This window comes from Chlorocebus sabaeus, chromosome 21 (assembly GCF_047675955.1).
Source record: "Chlorocebus sabaeus isolate Y175 chromosome 21, mChlSab1.0.hap1, whole genome shotgun sequence".
Classification (NCBI taxonomy): Eukaryota; Metazoa; Chordata; class Mammalia; order Primates; family Cercopithecidae; genus Chlorocebus; species Chlorocebus sabaeus.
Genome location: NC_132924.1, coordinates 96,944,295 through 96,968,188, shown reverse-complemented (window position 1 = coordinate 96,968,188; position 23,894 = coordinate 96,944,295). Strand labels below are relative to the sequence as shown.

The 23,894-nt window shown below is 38.5% G+C and overlaps 1 protein-coding gene across 1 annotated transcript in view; it reads right to left on the bottom strand.

Annotated features, from left to right (window-relative positions):
* Positions 1 to 10,932: 10,932 nt before the first annotated feature.
* LOC103226818 (hyaluronidase-4) overlaps positions 10,933 to 23,894 on the bottom strand; it is a 41,346-nt gene continuing 28,384 nt past the window's right edge. Inside the window, exons 4-5 of the mRNA XM_038004426.2 lie at positions 13,570 to 13,659; positions 10,933 to 11,647 (exon numbers count right to left, since the gene is read on the bottom strand). Of these exons, the coding sequence (XP_037860354.1) occupies positions 11,243 to 11,647; positions 13,570 to 13,659 (495 nt within the window). The 3' untranslated portion in view covers positions 10,933 to 11,242. The remainder of the gene's footprint in view (positions 11,648 to 13,569; positions 13,660 to 23,894) is intronic.

Genomic DNA, 23,894 nt, shown 5'->3' with positions numbered 1-23,894 from the left:
GCCATATTCTTTAGGGTCCTAGCTTTTCATCTGATCTACACACAAAGGCCTGAAAGTCTTATGTGCCTCATAGAGACAGAAGACAGGAAATCAAAAACTATTAAGGAAAGGGAAAAGGATTAATAATAAATGAGTACCCCAAAAGTCAAGAGTAACACAAACATCAAACCAATTTTTAAATAAATATTTCTTATCCCAAGTTAAAGCACTTACATTTCCAAGTGACAGATTCCTTTACGGGCAATCAAACCCAGGCCATTGTGGTAAAAACATAGCATTTTAACAACAAGAATACAAGATGGAATGTCCTTCACTGCAAACTTTTCAGGGAATTCAAGGAAGTCAGTTTGAGTGTACGAAATATTTTAACTTTGTTTTAAATCTGATTTCTGCTTTGTTTCTCTTTTTTATCAACCCTGCCAAGGGAATTTTTTAGGCCATATTCCTTTTCTATCTTTTCATAGGTACCAATAGGATAACTGTTTAAGACAAGAGTTCTCTAAAAAGTTTTCTCTTAAATATAGACAATTTACTTATTTCATAAGTGAGCTAGTTCTCATACTCCCTTCCCCAAACCCCACCTGTTAACCCAATTTTGGGAGGGAGAGAGACAAATACTCTTACTACCGTTGTTTGATCTGGCACCACAGGTAGCTATGTGAGATAACTTACTTGGTTTAAAAAAAAAAAAAATTCTTACCTTTCTTTTCTGGCTTTTTGTCAATTGTTCCAAGATCCCATTCATAGCCTTCAGAATGAACAGAGTGATTTGTTACTCCATGTACAGTACCAAACTGTAAGGATGAAAGACAAACTTCCCCTTTGCCCTCTGAAAGTTTACTGAAAATTACCTGACAAAAAGCAGGAGGAGAAAAGGCATACACATTTTATTAACATGCAGGGGGTGGGAGGGGTGGTCAGAGTGATTACCCTAACCCCTAAATGGGGTACAGAAGTTTATTTACCTTTTTCACAAGGGAGAAAGGAAGTGGGAAATGTAGACAATTCTTTTGAGGGGTAGTACATGATAATTAGGGAGAATGAATGAACTAGGGAGACAAATTAATTTCTGATGATTCTCTTTGGAATCTGAATGAGTCCAAGAGGCAGAAATTATCTTGTGAAAAAGTCCATTCAGTTGTGGTTGCATTCCTCAGTCTTCTTTTCTGCAATAGATAATGAGATTTCAGGGAGAGGATAGAAGGTAATTGTGTTTCTTTTAGTAATAAGCTTTCTTGGTCAGATAAGGAAATTCCAGTCAAGAATTCTTCCCTGTACTTAGGGTTGGGGGAGGAACAAGACAATGTTAGAAGGATCTTAATTCTGAGCCTTATTTCTAAGGCCTTTTAATTTGCAAAAGCATTCAATATGCCCAAGCACCATATTTTGAGGAATTGTTTTCTGCACCCCAATGGTAGCATGTTTCTATGTGCCATTCCTTTTTGGGCAAATAATATTTCATTGTATGAAGATACTACATTTTCTTTATCCATTCATCAGTTGATGAGCATTTGGGTTGTTCTCACCTTTTCATTATTATGAATAATGCTACTATAAGCATTTATGTACAAGTTTCTGTATGGACATGTATTTTCATTTACCTTGGGTATATACCTAAGGGTGGAAAGGCTAGTGATGCAGGATTTTTTTGCACCTCAGTTCAGCTAAAATCCAGGCTCTTGACTCATGACCAGGAAAAATTAGACATAAAGACACGTTGAAGGGTGAGGAGGGCAGATGTATTAAGCAAAAAGAAAGCCCACAGTAAAGAAAGAAGGGGTCCCGCCAACAGGCTCCCAACTCACCGAGTGAATACCAGGCCACCACCCCATTTTTCCAGGGTGCATGCGGGCCCCTAGTCTGTTGCGGGCATGCCCAGGTAAGACCCTGTGTAGGTTCCTTTAACTGCCTCTTGCATCTATCACTAGGTTATATGGCAACTCTATGTTTAACTATTAAAGGAGCTACCAGGAAGTTCAACCAAGCAGCTGTGCCATTTTACATTCAACCAGCAGCGTATGAAGATTCTCATTTCTCCATATCTTTGTCAACATTTTTTATCTGACTTTCGAATTATAGCCAATCTAGTGGATATGAAATGGTGTGTCACTGTATAATAGAAGGTTTTTTAAATTGACACATAATAGAGATACATATTTTTAGAGCACATGTGATATTTTGCTGCATATAATGTGTAAAAATCAAATCAAGGTAATTGGGGTATCCATCATCTTGAACATTTATCTTTTCTTTATGCTGGAAACATTCAAATTCTTCTCTTCTAGTTACTTTGAAATATACAATAGGTTATTGTTAACTGAAGTCTTTCTTTCAATTCCCTAAGAACTAATGATATTTAGTATTTTTTAATGTATTTATTGGTAATTTGTTTATTTTCTTTGGAAAAATGTTGATTCAACTCCTTGGCCCATTTTTTAATTGGGTTTGTTTTATTGAGATTTAAGTATGCTTTATGTTCTAGACACAACTCTCTTGTTAGATACAAGATTTGCAAAACTCTTCTCCCATTCTATGGGTTGTCTTCACTTTCTTCATGGTGTCCTTTGAAGCACAAACGTTTTAAATCGACGAAGTTCGATCTATCTATTTGTAGTTGTTGTTCATGGTTTTGGTGTCATGTTTATGAATCCATTGCCAAATACAAGGTCATGGAGATTTATCCCAATGTTTCATTCTAAGAGTTTTATAATTCTGCTCTTACATTTAGGTCTTTGATCTGTTTTGAGTAAATTTTTATATAAGGTGTGAGGTAGGAGTTCAAATTCCTTCTTCTGCATGTGGCTATCCAGTTCTTCCAAGACTATTTATAGAAAAGACTATGCTTTTCTTCACCTAATGGTCTTGATACTCAACAAAAATCAGTTAACCATAGACACATGGGTTTACTTCTGAACTCTCAATAGAAACTTCATAATTCTATTCCATTGATTTATATATTTATCCTTAGGCTTCACTTACTTGATTGAAGTTTCTTGGTAGTAAGTTTTGAAATTCAGAAGTTTGAGACCTCAAACTTTATTCTTTTTTGTCAAGATTGTTTCAGCTATTCTGTATTCCTTAAAATTTCATCTGAATCTTAGAGTCAGTTTGTCAATTTCTGCAGAAAATCCAGGGATGATTCTGAATAGGGATTATGTTGAATCTCTAGGTCAATTTGAAAAGTATTGTGATCTTATCAATACTAAACCTTTAGATCCATGAACAGATGTTTTTCCATTTATTTATCTTCGTTAATTTTTTCAACAATGTTTTGTAGTTTTCACAATATAATTTTAGCATTCATTTTGTTAAATTTATTTCTAAATATTTTATTTGTTTTGATGCTATTATAAATAAAATTGGCTTTTTAATATTATTTCAGATGGCTCACAATTTATCTTTACATATTGACCTTTATCCTGAAGTCCTGCTATAATTGTTTATTAATTCTAATAGCTTCTAAATTCCTTAGGATTTTCTGTATATAAAATCATGTCATCTGCAAATAGAGATCGTTTTACTTCTTCCTTTTCAATCTGAATGTCTTTTACTTGTTTTCCTTGCCCAATTGACCTGGCTAGAACTCCCAGTATCATGTCAAATACAAGGGAAAAAGCAGACATCTTGGTGGGTTTTTTTCCTCCTCTTAGTGGGATGGCAACCAGTCTTTCACCACTAAATATGACACTGGCTATGGGTTTTTGTTGGTGCCTTTTATCAGATTGAGGGAGTTCTATCCTTTTTCTTGTCTTTGAGTGTTCTTATCAGGAAAGGGAGTTGGATTTTGTTAAATGCCTTTTCTGCATCTATTGAAATTATCATATCGTTTTTGTCCTTTGTTCTATTGATATGGTGTACTATATTAACAATTGATTTTTAAATGACAAACCACTTGCATTCCTGTGATAAACTCCACTTGATCATGTTGTGTAATTCTTTTTAAATGTTGCTAGGTGTAGTTGGTAGTATTTTGTTGAGGAGTATTCCATATATATTCATAAAATATATTGGTCTATAATTATTTTGTAATGCTTGTGTCTGGTTTTTGTATTAGTGTGATATTGTTTTCACAGAATAAGTTGAAAAGTGGTCCTCCCTCATATATTTTAAAAGATTTTCTTTTTAAATGGTATTAATTTTTCTTTAAATGTTTGGTAGAATTTACCAGTGAAAACATCTGGGCATGAGCTTTTCTTTCTGTATAGTTTTGTTTGTTTGTTTGTTTTGCTTTATTTTGCTTTTACATATTCAATCTCTTACTTATTCCATGTCTATGGAGATTGCCTTATTAAGTGCATTTTATAATAATAGCTTGTGTAAGAGAAGTGGTAATATCTTCTGTTTCATTTATTTTCTTTTTCTTTCCCTTTCTTTCTTTCTTTTTTTTTTTTTTTTTTTTTTTTTTCCTGAAACAGGGTCTCACTCTTTCACCCAGATGGGAGTGCAGTGGTGTGATCATGGTTCACTGCAGCCTCGACCTCCCAGGCTCAAGCAATCAATCCTCCCACCTCAACCTCCTAAGTAGCTCAGACCACAGATGTGCATACCATGCCTGGTTAATTTTTTTATTTTTTGTAGAGACGGGATCTCCCTATGTTACCCAGCTTCATCTTGAACTCCTGAGCTCAAGTGATCCTCACACCTCGGCCTTCCAAAATTCTGAAATTATAGGCATAAGTCACTGTGCTGGCCCTTCTTTCATTTCTAATTCTTGTAATTTGAGTCTTCTTTTTTCCATGTCAATCTGATTAAAGGTTTCCCTGTTTTAACTTTTCAGAGAACTAGCTTTTGTTTTCCTTGATTTTCTCTATTTTTTTTAATTCTCTATTTCATTAAGTTCCACTCTGATCTTTATTTTTTTTTTTCCTCCTGTTAATACTTGCTTTAAGTTTAGCTTACTTTCCTTTTTCCATTGTCTTATAGTGGAAAGTTAGATTATTCATTTGAGATCTTGTTTATAAAATATGAATATTTATAGCTATAAATTTTCCTCTCAGCACTACTTAAGCAGCATTGCACAAGTTTTCATATGTTGTGTCTTAATTTTTATTTGTCTTGAAGTATTTTCCAATTTCTCTTGGGATATATCTTTGACCCATTGATTATTTAGGAATGTGTTGTTCAATTTTCACATATTTGTGAGTTTCCCAAATTAATTTATGCTATTTATTTCTAACATCATTCCATTGTGACTGGAGAACATACTTTAGATTACTTCTATACTTTTAAATTTATTGAGATTTGTTTTACGGTCTAGTACTCAGTTTGTTTTTGAGAATGTTCTATGTGTACTTGAGAAGAATGCATATTCTTTTTTTATTTGGGTAGAATTTTCTAAAGATGGCTGTTACATCAAGTTTGTTTATAATGTTGAAGTATTTTGTTTTCTAGTTGTCTTCTGCCTAGCCATTCTATTCATTATTTAAGTCTCCAACTATGATTGTTGAATTGTATATTTCTCCCTTCATTTCTGTGAGTATTGCTTCATATATTCTGGTTATCTGATGTTAGGTGTACATATGCTTATAATTGTTATATCTTTCTGATAGATTGACTATTTTTGAGGACTTTGGCCATGAGGGTATAGCAAAATTTATAGTATTATCCTGTCTGCAGTGGTCTTATTTAACTTTTTCATTATTTAGTTCCTTAAGAGGAAGTAAACATCTATTTTCATTCAAACATGCAATCTCCTTTGAAACTGAAGCCATTGTAAGGAATAAATTGGCATTTTGTTCCACAAAGAAAACTAAAAAATAAGACAATGCTTTGATCTCAAATATAGAAAGCAATGAAGTCAATTATTTTGGTATACTGATTACGATCGTTTTAGTAATAAATGAGTCTGGTTTTTCTGTGCAAATCTATGATACATTAATATCTTATTAAATGGTAAAGTCAACTGAAAATGCTAGTTAACAATCATAACATTAGGATAAAATAGAAGCAGAAAATCTCTGCTGATGTGGTACCATTAGACGAAGTTTTATATCTTAAAAAAAAAAAAAACACATATGATTGATCAGAACTATCTCTTACATCAAGAAACAAAGTAAATGCTTGATAATATGCTCAACTCAATTATCCAGTTTTTCTAACTCCTGCACATATTTCAAAAATGAATGTCACATTTATAAATCATTTTGGAAAGTACATATTCTGAGTAATGAGAAGTTGATAGTTTAAGGTTATCTCCACATATTGTCTATTGTAAATAGTACTTCAATGAACACAGGAAGACTTTTATCTCTTTGAGATCCTGATTTCAATTCTTTTAGGCAAATATTCAGAAGTGGTACTGCTAGATCATACGGTAGTTCTATTTTTAATTTTTTTAGGAACTTCCATACTGTTTACTCTAGTGGCTGCCGCATTTTTTGTTCTCACCAACAATAAGCAAGGGCCCCAATTTCTCCACATTCCTGGCAACACTTGTTGTCTTTTTTGGATAGCAATAAATTTGACAGCAGAAAATTAATTTTCTTGGTGTATTAGTCTGCATTCTCCAGAGAAACAAAACCAATATGATGTGTGCATGTGTGTGTGTGTTTATCAGAGAGAAAGAAAGAGAGAGAGAGAAATTTACTCTAATTAATTGGTTCACAGTTATGGAGGCTGAGAAGTTCCAAGGTCTGTAATTGGAAAGCTGGAGGTTCAGGAGACTCGATTATATAGTTCAAGTCTGACTCTACAGGACTGAGGATAAGGTGGGCTGATGGCATAATTTCAGTTTGTGTCTGAGTCTGAAAACAGGAAAAGACCAACGTCCCAGCTCAAACACAGAGCGTAAGTCTCCCTTACGCTGCCTTTATTTGGGCCTTCAACAGATTGGATGAGGCCCACCACACTGGGGAGGACAATCTGCTTTACTTGGTCTTCTGGTTCAAATGTTAACCTCATTCCAAAATGCCTCATAGACACATTCAGAATAAACACAGTCTATGGCTCAGTCAAGTTGACACATACAATTAACCACTATACTAGGTGTCTTAGTGGAACAGAATGCAGAATGCACTAAGTAGTCCCAATGATAACCCAAGAACTTTTATTTTCCAGAAACAGAGAACAAAATCCCCCATTTTAAGTTTGTACAATTAAAGTGATACTACAAATAAAAGATTGATAGCTCCTGGGCCCTCAGAAGGGAACAAAGTGTCCAATTCATATATGAATTTTCAGTAACATTCAAATTTTTCCAAGTTCTTAAGATCAGCATTAAATACAAAAGTGACAGTGTCGGTATGTATTTAGTTCTCTAGTAGGAACAAAAACCATAATACTAACATTCACTTTCGTACAAAATTAATTTTTCCAATTATTAATTCTTTATTATATAAGTTTATAATTATAATACTGTAACAGACCTGTTGTTCAAGGTTTAGAATAAGCAAAATCTCAAAAACAATGACAGCACCATGCATTATTTTATATTTGTTGTGTGTGGCTTCAAATGGCTTTTCCTGGTTTCCTTTACTTGATGAAATTATCATTTCCTTGAATCATTTATGGCTTTTTATCTGTTATAGAATTTCAAACTCAGTACATTCATAAGATCCTTAGAATTTCAGGCCCAGTACATGCTTAAGAAACTTTAGTTTAGCTACCTCCAGGAAGTCTTTCTAAATTGTGACCGAAAATACATTCCTAATATCTGAGATCATGAGTTTTTCTCAATATGATTAGAAGGCAGTCAAAATAAAGTCTAAACAAGATGATTTTTAGACATCTTTTGAGATCAGCATATAGATGTTATTCCTCATTTCTTTGTAAAATTGAATACTACCCCAATATGCAGATGTACTATAATTTAGCAAGCTCTATGTTGATATACATATGGATTCCTTCTCCTTTTTTTTTTCCTATTTGTTGATAAATTCAAGTTGTTTGTCCTGTGGAATTCCCTAGGATCTAAATTTTGATGATGTCATCTCTAACTTCTTGTTTTGCATTTTCCCTTATTCTTTATGTTTCTTGAGTTAGTAGATTTTTTGTTTCCCAGACCATACTGAAAACATTGGAAGTAGCTATATTTTAAAGGTCTGATCAAATTTCAGCTTGATTTCTGGAAGGATTATTCTTGGTTAATGTTTCATACTTCAACTAGGTGGTATATAATTGTCTGGTTGACTCTTTTTTGTGATTTTAGCAACTATTGAAGATCAATGCCTCTATCCATTAATTAGAAGTTACAAAATTGTTCTATTCTAATTACATCATACTTTCCTCATTTATTGGCTTGAATAAAAAGAAACTTACTCTCCTTCACTATTTGGTTATGCTCAACTATAGTATTATGTAGGAAATGTAGAATAAATGATTATCAGTTTTCAGAGTAATGAGTTGTTCAAAAGAGGACAATGAAAAATTTTGGGGTTTTTTTAGTATCATTTTGACTTCATGGATTTAAATATATCTGATGTATTTCAACCCGTTGCAGTTAGTATTTCTTCAGTGATTTTCAAATTCCACATGTTTGACAGTGGGAGGCTATTTAAGTTGACTCAAGGGTGCTTTTGATACAATCCTAGTAATCCTTGATAGCTTCTTTGGTTTATGTTATAACTCATCTTGAGCAATTCCTGTCTTAGATAGGCCTGGAATCGGACATTTTCCTAAAAGGCTCTGGTTTCTTTATGAATAAATAAAATTTAGACACTTAGGGTATGTCAGATGGGTGCATTGCTAGTAGACAAGTTAATTTAACAGTTTTTCTTCCACAGGGTCAAAAAAAGCACTGACTGCCTGATACCAGAATCACTATACTTGTGAATTATATTTCTCTGTAAATTGGTTTTTAAAAAGTACAAATAAGTCTTCTATAGTTTCTGCTGAGATCTGATGGAAAGAAAACTAGTTGAAGTTTCAAAAGTAAAGGTTGAAAGCCTGGGAACTTCTGTGTGATATTAAGTAAGTCATTTCACTATTCTGAGTCATACATAATTTCTTGTACTTCAAAATAGAAATATTACCTATCACAGCTTTTATGAGAACCAGTATTGCAAGTACTTCATAATAACAGCTAACATTTCCTAGAATGTTTTATGTGCCAGCCTTTGTGCTATGTTACCTAGTTTATATCATTAAATCTATATAAAAGGACAAAAATTTTTTTATTAGTATTATTATTAATTATCTCCCTTTTATAAGGGAGAGCACCAAAGATTAGAGTGACTGGTATCTTGCTGTTTCTATAAAGGAAATTTACAATGATTCCAAGAAGCCAAGGTCATCAAGCAGAGTAGGAGGTTGATTTCCTATCCGGGAGCAGTGAGCCAAATTAAATACACAGGTAATCTACAGCTTCAAAATGTGAGAAATGATTGAACACAACCAGTAGTAGCAGACCAAATTAAGAAAAATGTTTAAATGCATTAAATTTATGCTTAAAATTAGAACAAATATATTTGGATTCAATTACAAGAAGAGGAAGATAAAGTTATGATAGAAAGAAAACTCAGCAACAGGGATTACAAACTGGGCTCTTTTACAAACTCGCCATTTAAATTTGTCAAGAGATTTATTCTCTCCAGGTCTCAATTCTTCACAGGGGAATGAGGATATATGATTGTACAAGCTAATCTGTTAGGATAAAAATAGAACAGTAATGCTTGAGGAGAACTTTGCAATAACTCACTATTGATGTGCAGAGTTAAAAAAAAATTACAACGTATTTATAGGTTCTACCGATTCAGGTTTCTGAATCACTCATTAATTCCTTCATTTAACGATACTTGTTGAAGACCTACTGAGGTCTGAGCAGAGACTCAGAGTTGAAAAGAACGCACCTGGATTTCAAATGTTTCACAGAAAAACAGAGTTGAAGAAAGAAGTTGAATCAACTATAATTCCTTCTACAGCAGCGTCATATTTATTTTGAGTTTACCTTTCAAGTAGATTGTCTCCAGAAGAAGGAAGTCCTATCAATTAAACATGACTCTCAAGAGAACAACACAATGTGTATAAGTGATTTTAAACAGAACATAGCATCAAGAAGTGAAAATTGCCCAAGACCCCGTTTTATCCTGCACTTTTCCATTACTTTGGTAGTCAAGAGTTGGTTGAGGCTGGGTGCAGCAGCTCACACCTACAATCCCAGAACTTTGGGAGGCTGAGCAAGAGGATCTCTTGAGCCTAGAAGTTCGAGACTGGCCTGAATAACAAAACAAGACCCCATCACTACAAAAAAATAAAATAAAATAAAGTCAGTTGATGATCAACAGCAGAGTCCAAGTATGCAAGGGGTATGTTATTCCATTTACTCCTCAGAATAATTAATTGAGGTAGGAGTTATATTACTGAATTTCAGATAACAAAACGGGGACTGTAGGTAACTTTCCCAAGGTCACACAATCAGATACGTAGTGAAACCATGATTCAAATTAGATGCAAAATGACTCTAAATTCACTATTCAAAAGTCATATATGGGAAGGGGAAAGCAAAAATATCTAACATTTCGCATAGGCCTCCTTTTCAATAGCACTTCTGGGCCCCTTAAATGTCACTGTTTCTACATAATGATTTTTGCTTGCAAAAGTTACAAACTGCATTTTTACTAATATGGTTCCAGCTTCCAGATCTACAGCAGTATCAGCGTAGGTCAACATGAATATTATCCCAAAGCCTTCACAGTATTCAGACTGCCAGGGTCTGTGAAGGAAGGAGTCAAAGTGCCATCTTAGAATTGGTGCTTGGCAAGTCGGGAATGACTCCCCCTTACCTCAGTCTCTGGCCCCTCATGAGAAGCCATGGCAGGAATGGTTCTGCACTCAATGAGTCCATGTTGGGAAATAGAAACCTAGTGTGAACCCGAGGCTAGAATAGAAACTGCAGTTAGTCCTCTTCAGTGGACCAGTTGACCAGGTGACCCATTCTGTTAAATCAGATGATTACTTAGTAATGTGTCCTTAAATAAATTGCCAACTTGAAAAAAAGTCTTTGAAATGAATAATTTAATATTTTATGTATGTACATTCATGTAAAGACTAAACCATACTAGTTTTAGTTTAAATGAAACTTAAATGTTCCAATAAAGAGGAAGTGTACATTGACTTTACTCCAGATCTGATTTCCTAGCCAGATTGGAGGCAAATAAAATAATATGTTTCTGTTTATGTTAAGTGACATACATAATGTCTACTTGTAATACCTCTCAATAGAATTCATAAGAGAAAAAAATTGTCATAAGTTACATCCTTCTTTAAATGACTGCACTAGAGACCACACAATTCCCTTTAAACTCAATTATCTCACAAATGAATGCTTCGATAACGCTAAAAGCAGTAGACAAAGTGTCATTAGTGAACCAGGAGAAGGGGAAACCCCAGAACAGCCATCAGCCGTCTTTTCTTCTCTGCAATCAGCTCCTTCATATCCCTGATAACAATGACAGGAAAATGTATCTGCCATCACTGCCAGGTCTGTATCAGATGCTCTTCCTTTCACAGTAAATTCCCCATCCTCAGAGGCCTCTATGTAGTAACTTGCGGGGTTCAAGTGAAGGTAAGTGGGTGAGTTCCACATCTTCCTTATGCACCTCCCATTGTTCCTGCAGAGGTGAAAGCTGCATACCTCAGCAGCTCTGGTCACGTTGGCTATGTAGCTCCCTAAATCAGAACTCACAAACTGCTTCACCTTTGTACAGTTGGCCTAGAAATGTGGAAAGAAATTGATTTTAGTGTTTCTCCCTGATAGAAATGTAGAAAGAAATCGATTTTAGTGTTTCTCGCTGGTACCGATAGAATTAGAGCTTCTAGAACAGTTCTTTGGTCTTGATTAAAACATAATGGCTTGGTTCCAGTTGTTGAACTTGTAGGCTCCTGGGCACTATAACAAGGATCCCAACTCAGAAAGGGGAGAGGTCTGAGGGGTGGGAGATGGACACTATGTTACAGTCAGGTTAAGCAACTGAACTTGCAAATGGCCCCCAGAATCAGCACATGGGACCTTGCCTTTCTCCAATTTACATTCTTTTTTCCTTCCTTCTAGCTCCCAAGTTAATGGGTATAAAAGGAAAAGGAACAAACCCAAATTAGGAATCTACCAGAACTGCTGCCCTCAGGCTACCATTCAGGTATGTGGGACCTTCCGTGGTTGTGTTACAGCCTGAATCACAGTCCATCATTTATTGTCAAATCATCTTATTCCACCAATTCTACCGAGTATTATAGCCTTCTGGACTTTCCTGTTAATTTCCATCAACTGTCCTGGGTTCTGTACTTCTAGCACAATTCAAACACAGAAAAGTCTATATGGCTGACTAGGTAACTTTTGTGTATATGGTTCCTATTACCTGTTCTAAACAGAGGCCACCTGTGTGCACCCACCTTCCTGATGAAGCTCTTCTGATGAGCCACCAAGGGGCTGGGGTGGAAATATCACACCTGGAAAGTCAGGAATTAATCCTCTGAGTTTCTTCCTAATTCTCATATGTGGGCATAGGCACAAACAGTTTCATGAACATTATCTCAGTAGCAACAAATTGAGACTGTGAAATTCTAAGAATAATATCAGATCATCATGGACTTGCAAAAACCTCAATTTAGCAAAAAGTGTCAAGGGTACCAGTATTCAAGGTAAAATGCGTTACACTATAGAAATATAAATAAACTACATCTGGAAATATGGAAGAGATTGTAATTAATGTGGATTGGGGAAAACTAAGAATCTTTCCTGAAGTAAAAAAAAAAATCTCAGCTGAGAGAAATTTGAAGAGCCATATAAATCTTTTTCTTTTTCTTTTTTTTTTGAAATGGAGTCTCACTCTTTCATCCAGGCTCAAGTGCAATGGCATCATCTTGGCTCACTGCAACCTCTGCCTCCCGGCTTCAAGCCATTCTCCTGCCTTAGCCTCCCAAGCAGCTGGGATTATAGGCATATGTCATCACACTCGCCTAATATTTATATTTCTAGTAGAGATTGGCTTTCTCCATGTCAGTCAGGCTAGTCTCGAACTCCTGGCCTGAAGTGATCCCACCCCCCAAAGTGCAGGAATTACAGGTCTGAGACGCCGTGCTCAGCCATAAATCTTATTTTAAATGCTGTTAATTTTTAGCTGATTTCTCTGTAGAGAAAAAATAACTTCATTGTGGAGAATTAAAAAGTTACCACCTGTTTCTACCTCTCAAAATAGTATATAACACATTTTCTATAGTCGTTAAAATGCAAGGTGTCCATCATCAAACTGTGGCTAATGCCAACTCTACCACTAACTATCCTAAATAGCTGTTAACCTAGTTGGTTTCCTCTCTAGTTTCACCATCTGTAAATGAGGACGATGGTCACTACCTCATATGACCAGGAAGTGAGCAAATCCGACTCAAAAAATCTCTTAGCACAACCTTAGTGTATCATAAATATTCATCAAATGTCAGTGTTATGATTACTATCTTTATAAAAGTTAATATTTTTTAGCCTTTTCTATGTATCAGGCACTGATTTGGAATATTTATTCTAAAGCTGGTTTGCTATGGAAGTCATGAGAGCTTTATTAGAGTAAGCTCTCCAAGAAAGCAGAGAAATACTTTAAAAAAAAAAAAAACATTAAATATACCTTCAAGATACTGACTTACCTTGGATGAAGTTAAATTCATGTCTCCCCAAATAACAATGCCTGCAGCTCCCAAGGCAGCACTTTCTCCTATGGTGCTGACTAGATCTTGCTAGATTGAAGAGAGTAGAGTTCATTATTAATTTGAATGTAAAACAACCCATGGCAGGCCAGGCGCGGTGGCTCACGCCTGTAATCCCAGCACTTTGGGAGGCCGAGGCGGGTGGATCACAAGGTCAAGAGTTTGAGACCATCATGGTCAACATGGTGAAACCCCGTCTCTACTAAAATTCAAAAAAAAAAATTAGCCAGGTGTGGTGGTGGGTGCCTGTAATCCCAGCTACTCAGAGGCTGAGGCAGGAGAATCATTTGAACCCAGGAGGTGGAGATTGCAGTGAGCTGAGATCACACCATTGCACTTCAGCCTGGATGAGAGGGTAAGACTCTGCCTCAAAAACAAAAAACAAAAAACCCACCAGGGATTAGGATTAGAGTCTGAGTTCAGTATAATAGGTCTGGTACTGAGCTCATATACTCCTTATATACTATTTTCTATTTTCTTAGAGTGACACAAACGCTGAATAAACCAATGCTCAAAAATCACACTCTGTAACCATATGCAAAAAGATAAAAATATTTTTAAAGAAAAACATATTTTGCCATGCAGGACGTTATTTTGAAGACAATGAGTCTGTACATGGTTATCAGAAATTATTGAACTGAAATAAATCAGGGGCACATACCCACATACCAGGTCATATGTATGTGTTCCGGAAACAGAATCCAGAAGTTTTCCTTCTCCAAATGGGATCCTCTTAACCAGGTTCCTTTTCCATTTTGCAACATGCCCCAGTAACACTTCATCCCCACAGTTATTTGGATGGGTTTATATCATTTCAATTCCAAGGCCAGGCAAAGAAGCAACGTTAAGGGCTTGCAGGCTCTGATTTGGTCCAGCTTTTATATTTGTCCCTGAAATTATGTGTGTTTAATTTCTAAGTATCTGGCCTAACGGGCTTTATTTATGACTCATCCAGTCATGGTAAAGTCGCTGGAATTTTCTGCAATATGGTTAAGATAGACAAAGGTAAGGTTTTAGCAGAGAGAATTTTGATTTTATAATCTTAAAGGGTTATTGTTTTAGTGTTTAAAGATTAACGTGGATCTAGGCCGTTTTCTGGAGGAAATTAAGATTTGAATATATGTAGTTGGTTTCCTAGTTTGTTAAATTATAACACATTCCCCCAGTCTTTAGTATACTAAGCATTCACCTTTTACTCCAAGGGTGACTTTCTACCAATTAAATGCTAGAAAATGTTATTAGGTGATTTGGTGGAAAACAAAAGCAGAACTGTAAATGCTATTTTGCCATTGGGCACTTAATATTATTACTTGAGAGATAAATCTCTTTATCTGACACTTTTATTGTCTAACACTCAAATTAAAGGTCTTACAAGATCAGTTTTTAAAGTTTTTGTTTGTTTGTTTGTTTGTTTCTGGGCAATTGTCTTGTGACTTTCAACAAGGAAAGAGATTTTGGTTTAAACTAATTTCCCTTTCAGGATAACATCCATTTTCATTTCGTACGATTACAATATCTGCTGAACAGGTCATAGCTGACATGACAGGAAGGAGAGGCTCAAATGAGATAATACAAATGAAAGAATTTTGAAAATTGTCAATGGCACGATGAACAGGGACAGAGAAGGGGCCATCCCTGCAGTACCAAGACTGAAGACTCCGCTGAGTCCCTGTCCACTCCCTCTTTGGGCAAAGACATAAGGGAGCAGAACTCCTCCCTCCCCTCACTTTGAAACTTCCCTGAAAATGGTGTCATACAGTCACATGGTGTGATCAGGGCAGAAATCCCCAACAGCTCTCCTTTTGATTAAGGCATTGTCATCAAAGGAGAATAAAGACATAATATTTACATTTTATATTTATAGGTTATTGATCTATAGTAAATATGTAAGTGGCAGATGTTTCCGGTGAAAGCCACACACACCTTCTGAGGTTGCTGTCAGTTTCTTCCAAATTAGTTTTCAAATCAGTTTCTCACCAAATTAGTTCACTGTCACCTCACAGAGAGCAGGGTGCTGAATGAATCACAAAGCAGCTATGTTTTGGGGATCAGAAAAGCAAGGGCACTACCCAGCGAGGAAAGTCACAGATAAAAGTGCCTCTGGGTGCAGATTGGGACACCTGAAAGCTTGAGCCACGGGGGTGTTGTCACATTAAGGAGAAAGAAAGGAACAAAGAAGATGTACTGAAAAGGAGCCTCCCAGGACCCAGTGTGGCACAGGGTGCTTTGTGCCTACACAGGATCCTCCTACCTGAATCATGGTTTCAGCAGCAGAGGGTAGGGCTACTCAGGGGATTCACTCAACATTTTCCTGTCAGTCCCTGACGCTTACCAGAGTGCATGTAAGCAAGGTGCCCACTGTGGGGAGCTGGAGCATTACTAATGAGCTGCCTTCGTGCCTTACCAGAGACAGAATGAATTAATGACAAGGATAAACATCTTTAAATCTATAGGCAAGGAAACTCCTCTTGTTAATTTTTAAAAGCATATCTCACAGATGGAACAGGAGGCCATTATCTTAAGTGAAATAACTCAGAAACAGAAAGTAAAATATCACATGTTTTTACTGGTAAGTAGGAGCTAAACGATGAGTAAATATGGACATACAGAATACAATAATAGATACTGGAGACTCCAAAAGATAAAAAGGTGGAGGAGAGTGAGGGATAAGAAATGACCTGTCGGGTAAAATGTACACTTTTCAGGTGATGGGTACACTAGAAGCCCAGACTTCACTACCACTCAATATATCCATGTAACAAAACTGCACTTGTACCCCCTAAATGTTTACAAATGGAAAACTAATAATAAATAATAAATGTTTTAAGAGCACAGCATCAGGTTATATCTAGGTTGCATTCATATGTAAATAATATAGGCAATCTTCTGTGTGAAATGAGGTTTGACTGCCTCTGTATTCCCCAAGCTATAGCTACTACCTGAGATTCCACTCTTAAATATCCCATGCTTAAGTTTAAGGCTTTGATGGCTGTTAAAAAGGTAATAGCCATACCACATAGGTTTCTGTAGAACTTCAGGTTTTCATATGCAAGTTCTCATTTGATTTTCATCATATTTTTGCTAGGTCAGTAGGGCAGGTAATATTGTCTCATTTTGTACATGAAGACACCAAATCCAGGGAGGTTAAGAGATTTGCTACTTACTAGTGAATCTTCTTTGTAATCTTAACGGTATGTGTGTGCATTTTAAAATTCAGACATTGTTGGGAAAAACAGAAGTGGAAGCCATTAATGGTCATTAAGAGTTTGGTACAAATGAATATCAGGTTTTTTAAAAATTATGGGTAGGATTCTTCTAGGACTCGCCCTTTTCATTCAACTGTCTCTAAGATTCACACATACTGAGATACGTTGTTGCAATTCATTCATTTTTACTACTTTGTTTAATTGAATTAAATATGTAAAAGTTCAAAAAAAAAGTTAAAAAATAAAAATAAATAAAAGTTAGATGTTGAACTTACAAAAAAAAATTATAGGCAGGGCCAGGCGCAGTGGCTCACACCTGTAATCCTAGCACTTTGGGAGGCCAAGGCGGGTGGATCTCTTGAGGTCAGGAGTTCGAAACCAGCCTGGCCAACGTAGCAAAACCCCGTCCCTACTAAAAACCCAAAAATTAGCTGGGCATAGCGGCACATACATGTGATCCCAGCTACTCGGAGGCTGAGGCAGGAGAATCACTTGAACCCAGGAGGCAAACGTTACAGTGAGCCAAGATGATGCCACTGCATTCCAACCTGGACGACAGAGGGAAACTCAACTAAAAATAAATAAATAAATAAAAATAAAAATTATGGGCAGATTTTTAAAGTCAATAGGGTACAATAGTGGGTACACTTATAGTTTAAAACACTTGGAAATAGCTTGCCACTTGGAAAAAATAGAGTGCAGAATGAGATGAAACCCAAACTGTTGCTCCTTTTCTCCTGAGAGGGAAAAGAGCATTTCCAAGGCTACAGCTACTAGAAAAAGAAGCTTATCCCAGGTTCACAGAATGTGCAGAATGTCCCAGTAGTCTAAATTCATCTTTTGAAATGAACATTTTGTCCCGTAGAGTTTATTGTTTCTTCTAAAAGTCAATTTATTATCACTAAAGAAAGGAACTTGGTTGAGTTAAATATAGAAAAGATGTTTTATAAAAGAAGCTGGTATTTAAATTTTGATTCAATTCCAGAGTCGACATTACTTTGTAAATATTTAGATTACTTTCTTTCTTTTTTTTTTTTTTTTTTTGAGATTGAGTTTCACTCTGTTGCCCAGGCTGGAGTGCAGTGGCGCAATCTCAGCTCACTACAACCTCCGCCTCCCAGATTCAAGCAATTCTGTGTCTCAGACTCCCTGGTAGCCGGGATTACAGGCACCCGCCACCACACCTGGCTAATTTTTCTATTTTTAGTAGAGATAGGATTTCAATATCTTGGCCAGGCTGGTCTTGAACTCCCGACTTAATGATCCACCTGCCTCAGCCTCTCAAAGTGCTGGGATTACAGGCATAAGCCACTGCACCCAGCCTAGGTAACTTTTTAAAACCTTTCAGACTGTACTGACTTCCTATTCTTCTTCATAAATTATTTATCACTGATTTTTCTAGGTGGTATGAAGAGAAGTTCACAATAGAGACTTTATTTCCTTCCTCCTTCACCTCATGAATGACCTCGGAGGTATGGCATTTACCATATTTCATACATATGCATCATTTCTCCCTCTGATGAATACACTCCCTTTATGTTCCAAAGATACCCGGTCACTGTAAAATACCTCACCTGGGTATTTTCTATGCCTCCTCCTGAGGATGCCTAGAAGTCAGTGTCAGGGCTCTGAGCCCCAAGCTAAGCCGTGTATCCCCTGTGACCTGCACATATAGGTCTAGATGGCCCGAAGCAAGTGAAGAATCACAAAAGAAGTGAAAATGGCCAGTTCTTGCCTTAACTGATGACATTCCACCACAAAAGAAGTGAAAATGGCCAGTCTCTGCCTTAACTGATGACATTACCTTGTGGAATTCCTTCTCCTGACTCATCCTGGCTCCAAAGCTCCCCCACTGAGCAACTTGTGATCCCCGCTCCTGCCTGCCAGAGAACAGCCCCCTTTGACTGTAATTTTCCACTACCCACCCAAATCTTTAAAAATGGCCCACCCTTATCTCCCTTTGCTGACTATCTTTTTGGACTCAGCCTACCTGCACCCAGGTGATTAAAAAGCTTTATTGCTCACATAAAGCCTGTTTGGTGGTCTCTTCACACGGACATGCGTGAAATTTGGTGCCGTGACTTGGATCGGGGACCTCCCTTGGGAGATCAATCCCCTGTCCTCCTGCTCTTTGCTCCGTGAGAAAGATCCACCTACGACCTCGGGTCCTCAGACCGACCAGCCCAAGGAACATCTCACCAATTTTAAATTGGGTAAGCGGCCTCTTTTTACTCTCTTCTCCAACCGCTCTCATTATCCCTCAAACTCTTTCTCCTTTCAATCGTGGTGCCATCTTTCAATCTCTCCCTTCTCTTAATTTCAGTTCCTTTCCTTTTCTTGTAGAGACAGAAGAGACGTGTTTTATCCGTGAACCCAAAACTCTGGTACCAGTCATGGACTCAGGAAGACAGTCTTCCCTCGGTGTTTAATCACTGCGGGGACCCCTGCTTGATTATTCACCCATGTTTCAGAGGTGGCCGATCATCATGGGGACGCCTGCCTTGGTCCTTCACCCTTAGTGGCAAGCACCACTTTTTTGGGGGGCAGGCATCCCCTTCCCCTTCTCTCCATGTCTCTATCCTTTCTTTTCTCTGCACTTTCCTGATGGGCAAGCACCCCCCACCTCTTCTTTCTGTGTCTCTACCCTCTCTTTTCTCTGGGCTTGCCTCCTTAACTACGAGCAACTTTCCACTGTCTATTCCTCCCTCTTCTCCCTTAGCCTGTGTTCTCAAAAATTTAAAACCTCTTCAACTCACACCTGACCTAAAACGCAAATGCCTTATTTTCTTCTGCAATGCTGCTTGACCCCAGTACAAATTTGATAATGGCTCTAAATGGCCAGAAAATGGCACTTTCGATTTCTCCATCCTACATGATCTAGATAATTTTTGTCAAAAAATGGGCAAATGGTCTGAGGTGCCCCACATCCAGGCATTTTTCACACTTCGTTCCCTCTCTAGTCTCTGTTCCCAATGTGATTCCCCCCAAATCCTCTTTATTTCCCTCCCACTTGTCCCCTCAGTCCCAACCCCAAGCGTCGTTGAGTCTTTCCAATCTTCCTTTTCTACAGACCCATCTGACCTCTCCCCTCCTCCCTGGCCTGCTCATCACCAGGCTGAGCTAGGTCCCAATTCTTCTTCGGCCTCTGCTCCTCCATCCTATAATCCTTCTATCACCTCCCTTCCTCACACCCGGTCCTGCTTACAGTTTAGTTCCATGACTAGCTATCCCCCACTTGCCCAACAATTTCCTCTTAGAGAGGTGGCTGGAGCTGAAGGCATAGTCAGGGTACATGTGCCTTTTTCTCATCAGACCTCTCTCAGATATGTCAGCATTTAGGCTCTTTCTCATCAGACCTCACTAAACATATACAGTAATTCCAATATCTAACTCTGTCCTACAATTTAACCTGGAGTGACTTAAATGTCATCCTAACTTCTACCCTCCCCCCAGATGAATAGGAAAGCATTTTTTCTCTGGCCCAATCTCACACTGACAACCGTCAGCTCCATGAGCCAGACCTCCAGGAAGGCATTAGAGCAGTTCCCCAAGAGGATCCCCAGTGGAACTATCAGGCAGATTCCCCAGGTGTAGCTAGGAGAGATTACATGATTTCCTGCCTAGTTGAAGGGCTTAAAAGGGCAGCTTACAAAGCTGTAAATTATGACAAGCTTAAAGAAACTACCCAAGGTAAAGATGAAAACCCAGCACAGTTCATAGCTCGTTTGGCAGCAACCCTGAGTTTTACAGCCCTAGACTCTGAAGGGTCAGAAGGCCGTCTCATTCTAAATATGCATTTTATCACCCAGTCAGCTCCTGACATTAGAAAAAAGCTTCAAAAATTAGAATCCAGCCCTCAAACCCCACAACAGGAATTAATTAACCTAGCCTTCAAGGTGTACAATAATAGAGAGAAGGCAGCCAGACGGCAACACATTTCTGAGTTACAATTACTTGCCTCTGCTGTGAGACAAAATCCATCTGCACCTCCAGCACACAGGAACTTCAACTGCCTAAGCTGCACATCCCTAAGCCGTAGCAGTCAAGCATTCCTATAGGACTTCCTCCATCAGGATCTTGCTTCAAGTTCCAGAAATCTGGCCACTGGGCCAAGGAATGCCCACAGCCCAGGATTCCTCCCAAGCCATGTCCCATCTGTGGAGGGACCCACTGGAAATCAGACTGCCCAGCTCGCCCGGCAGCCACTCCTAGAGCTCCTAAAGCTCTAGTACAAGACTCTCTGACTGACTCCTTCCCAGATCTGCTCAGCTTGGTGGCTGAAGACTGACGCTGCCTGATCGCCTCGGAAGCCCCCTGGACCATCATGGATGCCAAGCCTCAGGTAACTCTCACAGTGAAGGGTACGTCCATCCCCTGTGTAATCGATACAGGGGCTACCCACTCCACATTACCTTCTTTTCAAGGGCCTGTTTCCCTTGCTCCCATAACTGTTGGGGGTATTGACGGCCAAGCTTCAAAACCCCTTAAAACTCCCCCACTCTGGTGCCAACTTGGACAACATTCTTTTATGCACTCTTTTTTAGCTATCCCCACCTGCCCAGTTCCCTTATTAGGCCGAGACATTTTAACCAAATTATCTACTTCCCTGACTATTCCTGGACTACAACCACATCTCATCGCCACCCTTCTTCCCGTTCGAAAGCCTCCTTTGCATCTTCCTCTCGTATCCCCCCATCTTAACCCACAAGTATGGGGCGTCTCTACTCCCTCCCTGGCAACCAATCACATGCCCATTACTATCCCATTAAAACCTAATCACCCTTACCCTGCTCAACACCAATATCCCATCCTGCAGCATGCTTTAAAAGGATTAAAACTTGTTATCACTTGCCCGCTACAGCTCGCGCTTCTAAAACCTATAAATTCTCCTTACAATTCCCCCATTTTACCTGTCTGAAAATTGGACAAGTCTTACAGGTTAGTTCAGGATCTGCACCTTAACAACCAAATTGTTTTGCCTATCCACCCTGTAGTGTCCAACCCATACACTATTTTGTCCTCAATATCTTCCTCCACAACTCACTATTCCGTTCTTGATCTTAAAGATGCTTTCTTCACTATTCTCCCGCACCCCTCATCCCAGCCTCTCTTTGCTTTTACCTGGACTGACCCTGACACCCATCAGTCCCAGCAGTGACTACCTGGGCTGTGCTGCCACAAGGTTTCAGGGACAGCCCTTATTACTTCAGCCAAGCTCTTTCTCATGATTTACTTTCTTTCCACCCCTCTGCTTCTCACCTTATTCAATATATTGATGATCTTCTACTTTGTAGCTCCTCCTTTGAATCTTCTCAACAAGACAACTCCCTGCTCCTTCAACATTTATTCCTCAAAGGATATCAGGTATCCCCCTCCAAAGCTCAAATTTCTTCTCCATCCATTTCCTACCTCGGCATAATTCTTCATAAAAACACACATGCTCTCCTTGCCGATCATCTCCAACTGATCTCTCAAACCCCAACACCTTCTACAAAACAACAACTCCTTTCCTTCCTAGACATGGTTCGATACTTTTTCCTTCAGATACCTGGTTTTGCCATCCTAACAAAACCATTATATAAACTCACAAAAGGAAACCTAGCTGACCCCATAGATCCTAAATCCTTTCCCCACTCCTCTTTCCATTCCTTGAAGACAGCTTTAGAGACTGCTCCCACACTAGCTCTCCCTGACTCATCCCAACCCTTTTCATTACACACAGCTGAAGTGCAGGGCTATGCAGTTGGAATTCTTATACAAGGACTGGGACCATGCCCTGTAGCCTTTTTGTCCAAACAACTTAACTTTACTGTTTTAGGCTGGCCATAATGCCTCTGTGCAGTGGCTGCTGCCACCCTAATACTTTTAGAGGCCCTCAAAATCACAAACTCTGCTCTCATAACTTCCAAAATCTATTTTCTTCCCCACATCTGATGCATATACTTTCTGCTCCCTGGCTCCTTCAGCTATACTCACCCTTTGTTGAGTCTCCTATGATTACCATTGTTCCCGGCCCTGACTTCAATGCAGCCTCCCACATTATTCCAGATATCACACCTGACACCCGTGACTGTATGTCTCTGATCCACCTGACATTCACCCCATTTTCCCATATTTCCTTCTTTCCTGTTCCTCACCCTGATCACATTTGGTTTATTGATGGCAGTTTCACCAGGCCTAATTGCTACTCACCAGCAAAGGCAGGCTACACTATAGTATCTTCCACATCTATCATTGAGGCTACCACTCTGCCCCTCTCTACCACCTCTCAGCAAGCCGAACTCATTGCCTTAACTTGGGCCCTCACTCTTGCAAAGGGACTATGCGTCAATATTTTATACTGACTCTAAATATGCCTTTCATACCCTGCACCACCATGCTGTTATATGGGCAGAAAGAGGTTTCCTCACTACACAAGGGTCCTCTATCATTAATGCCTCTTTAGTAAAAACACTTGTCAGGGCCACTTTACTTCCAAAGGAAGCTGGAGTCATTCACTGCAAAGGCCATCAAAAGGTGTCAGATCCCATTGCTCTAGGCAATGCTTATGCTGATAAGGTAGCTAAAGAAGCAGTTAGCATTCCAACTTCTGTCCCTCATGGTCAGTTTTGCTCCTTCTCATCGGTCACTCCCATGTATTCCCCCACTGAAACTTCCACCTATCAATCTCTTCCCACACAAGGCAAATGGTTCTTAGAGCAAGGAAAATATCTCCTTCCAGCCTCACAGGCCCACTCTGTTCTGTCATCATTTCATAACCTCTTCCTTGTAGGTTATAAGCCGCTAGCCAGTCTCTTAGAACCTCTCATTTCCTTTCCATCATGGAAATCTATCCTCAAGGAAATCACTTCTCAGTGTTCTGTCTGCTATTCTACTCCCCCTCAGGGATTGTTCAGGCCTCCTCCCTTCCCTGCACATCAAGCTCAAGAATTTGCCCCTGCCCAGGACTGGCAAATTGACTTTACTCACATGCCCCAAGTCAGGAAACTAAAATACCTCTTGGTCTGGGTAGACACTTTCACTGGATGGGTAGAGGCCTTTCCCACAGAGTCTAAGAAG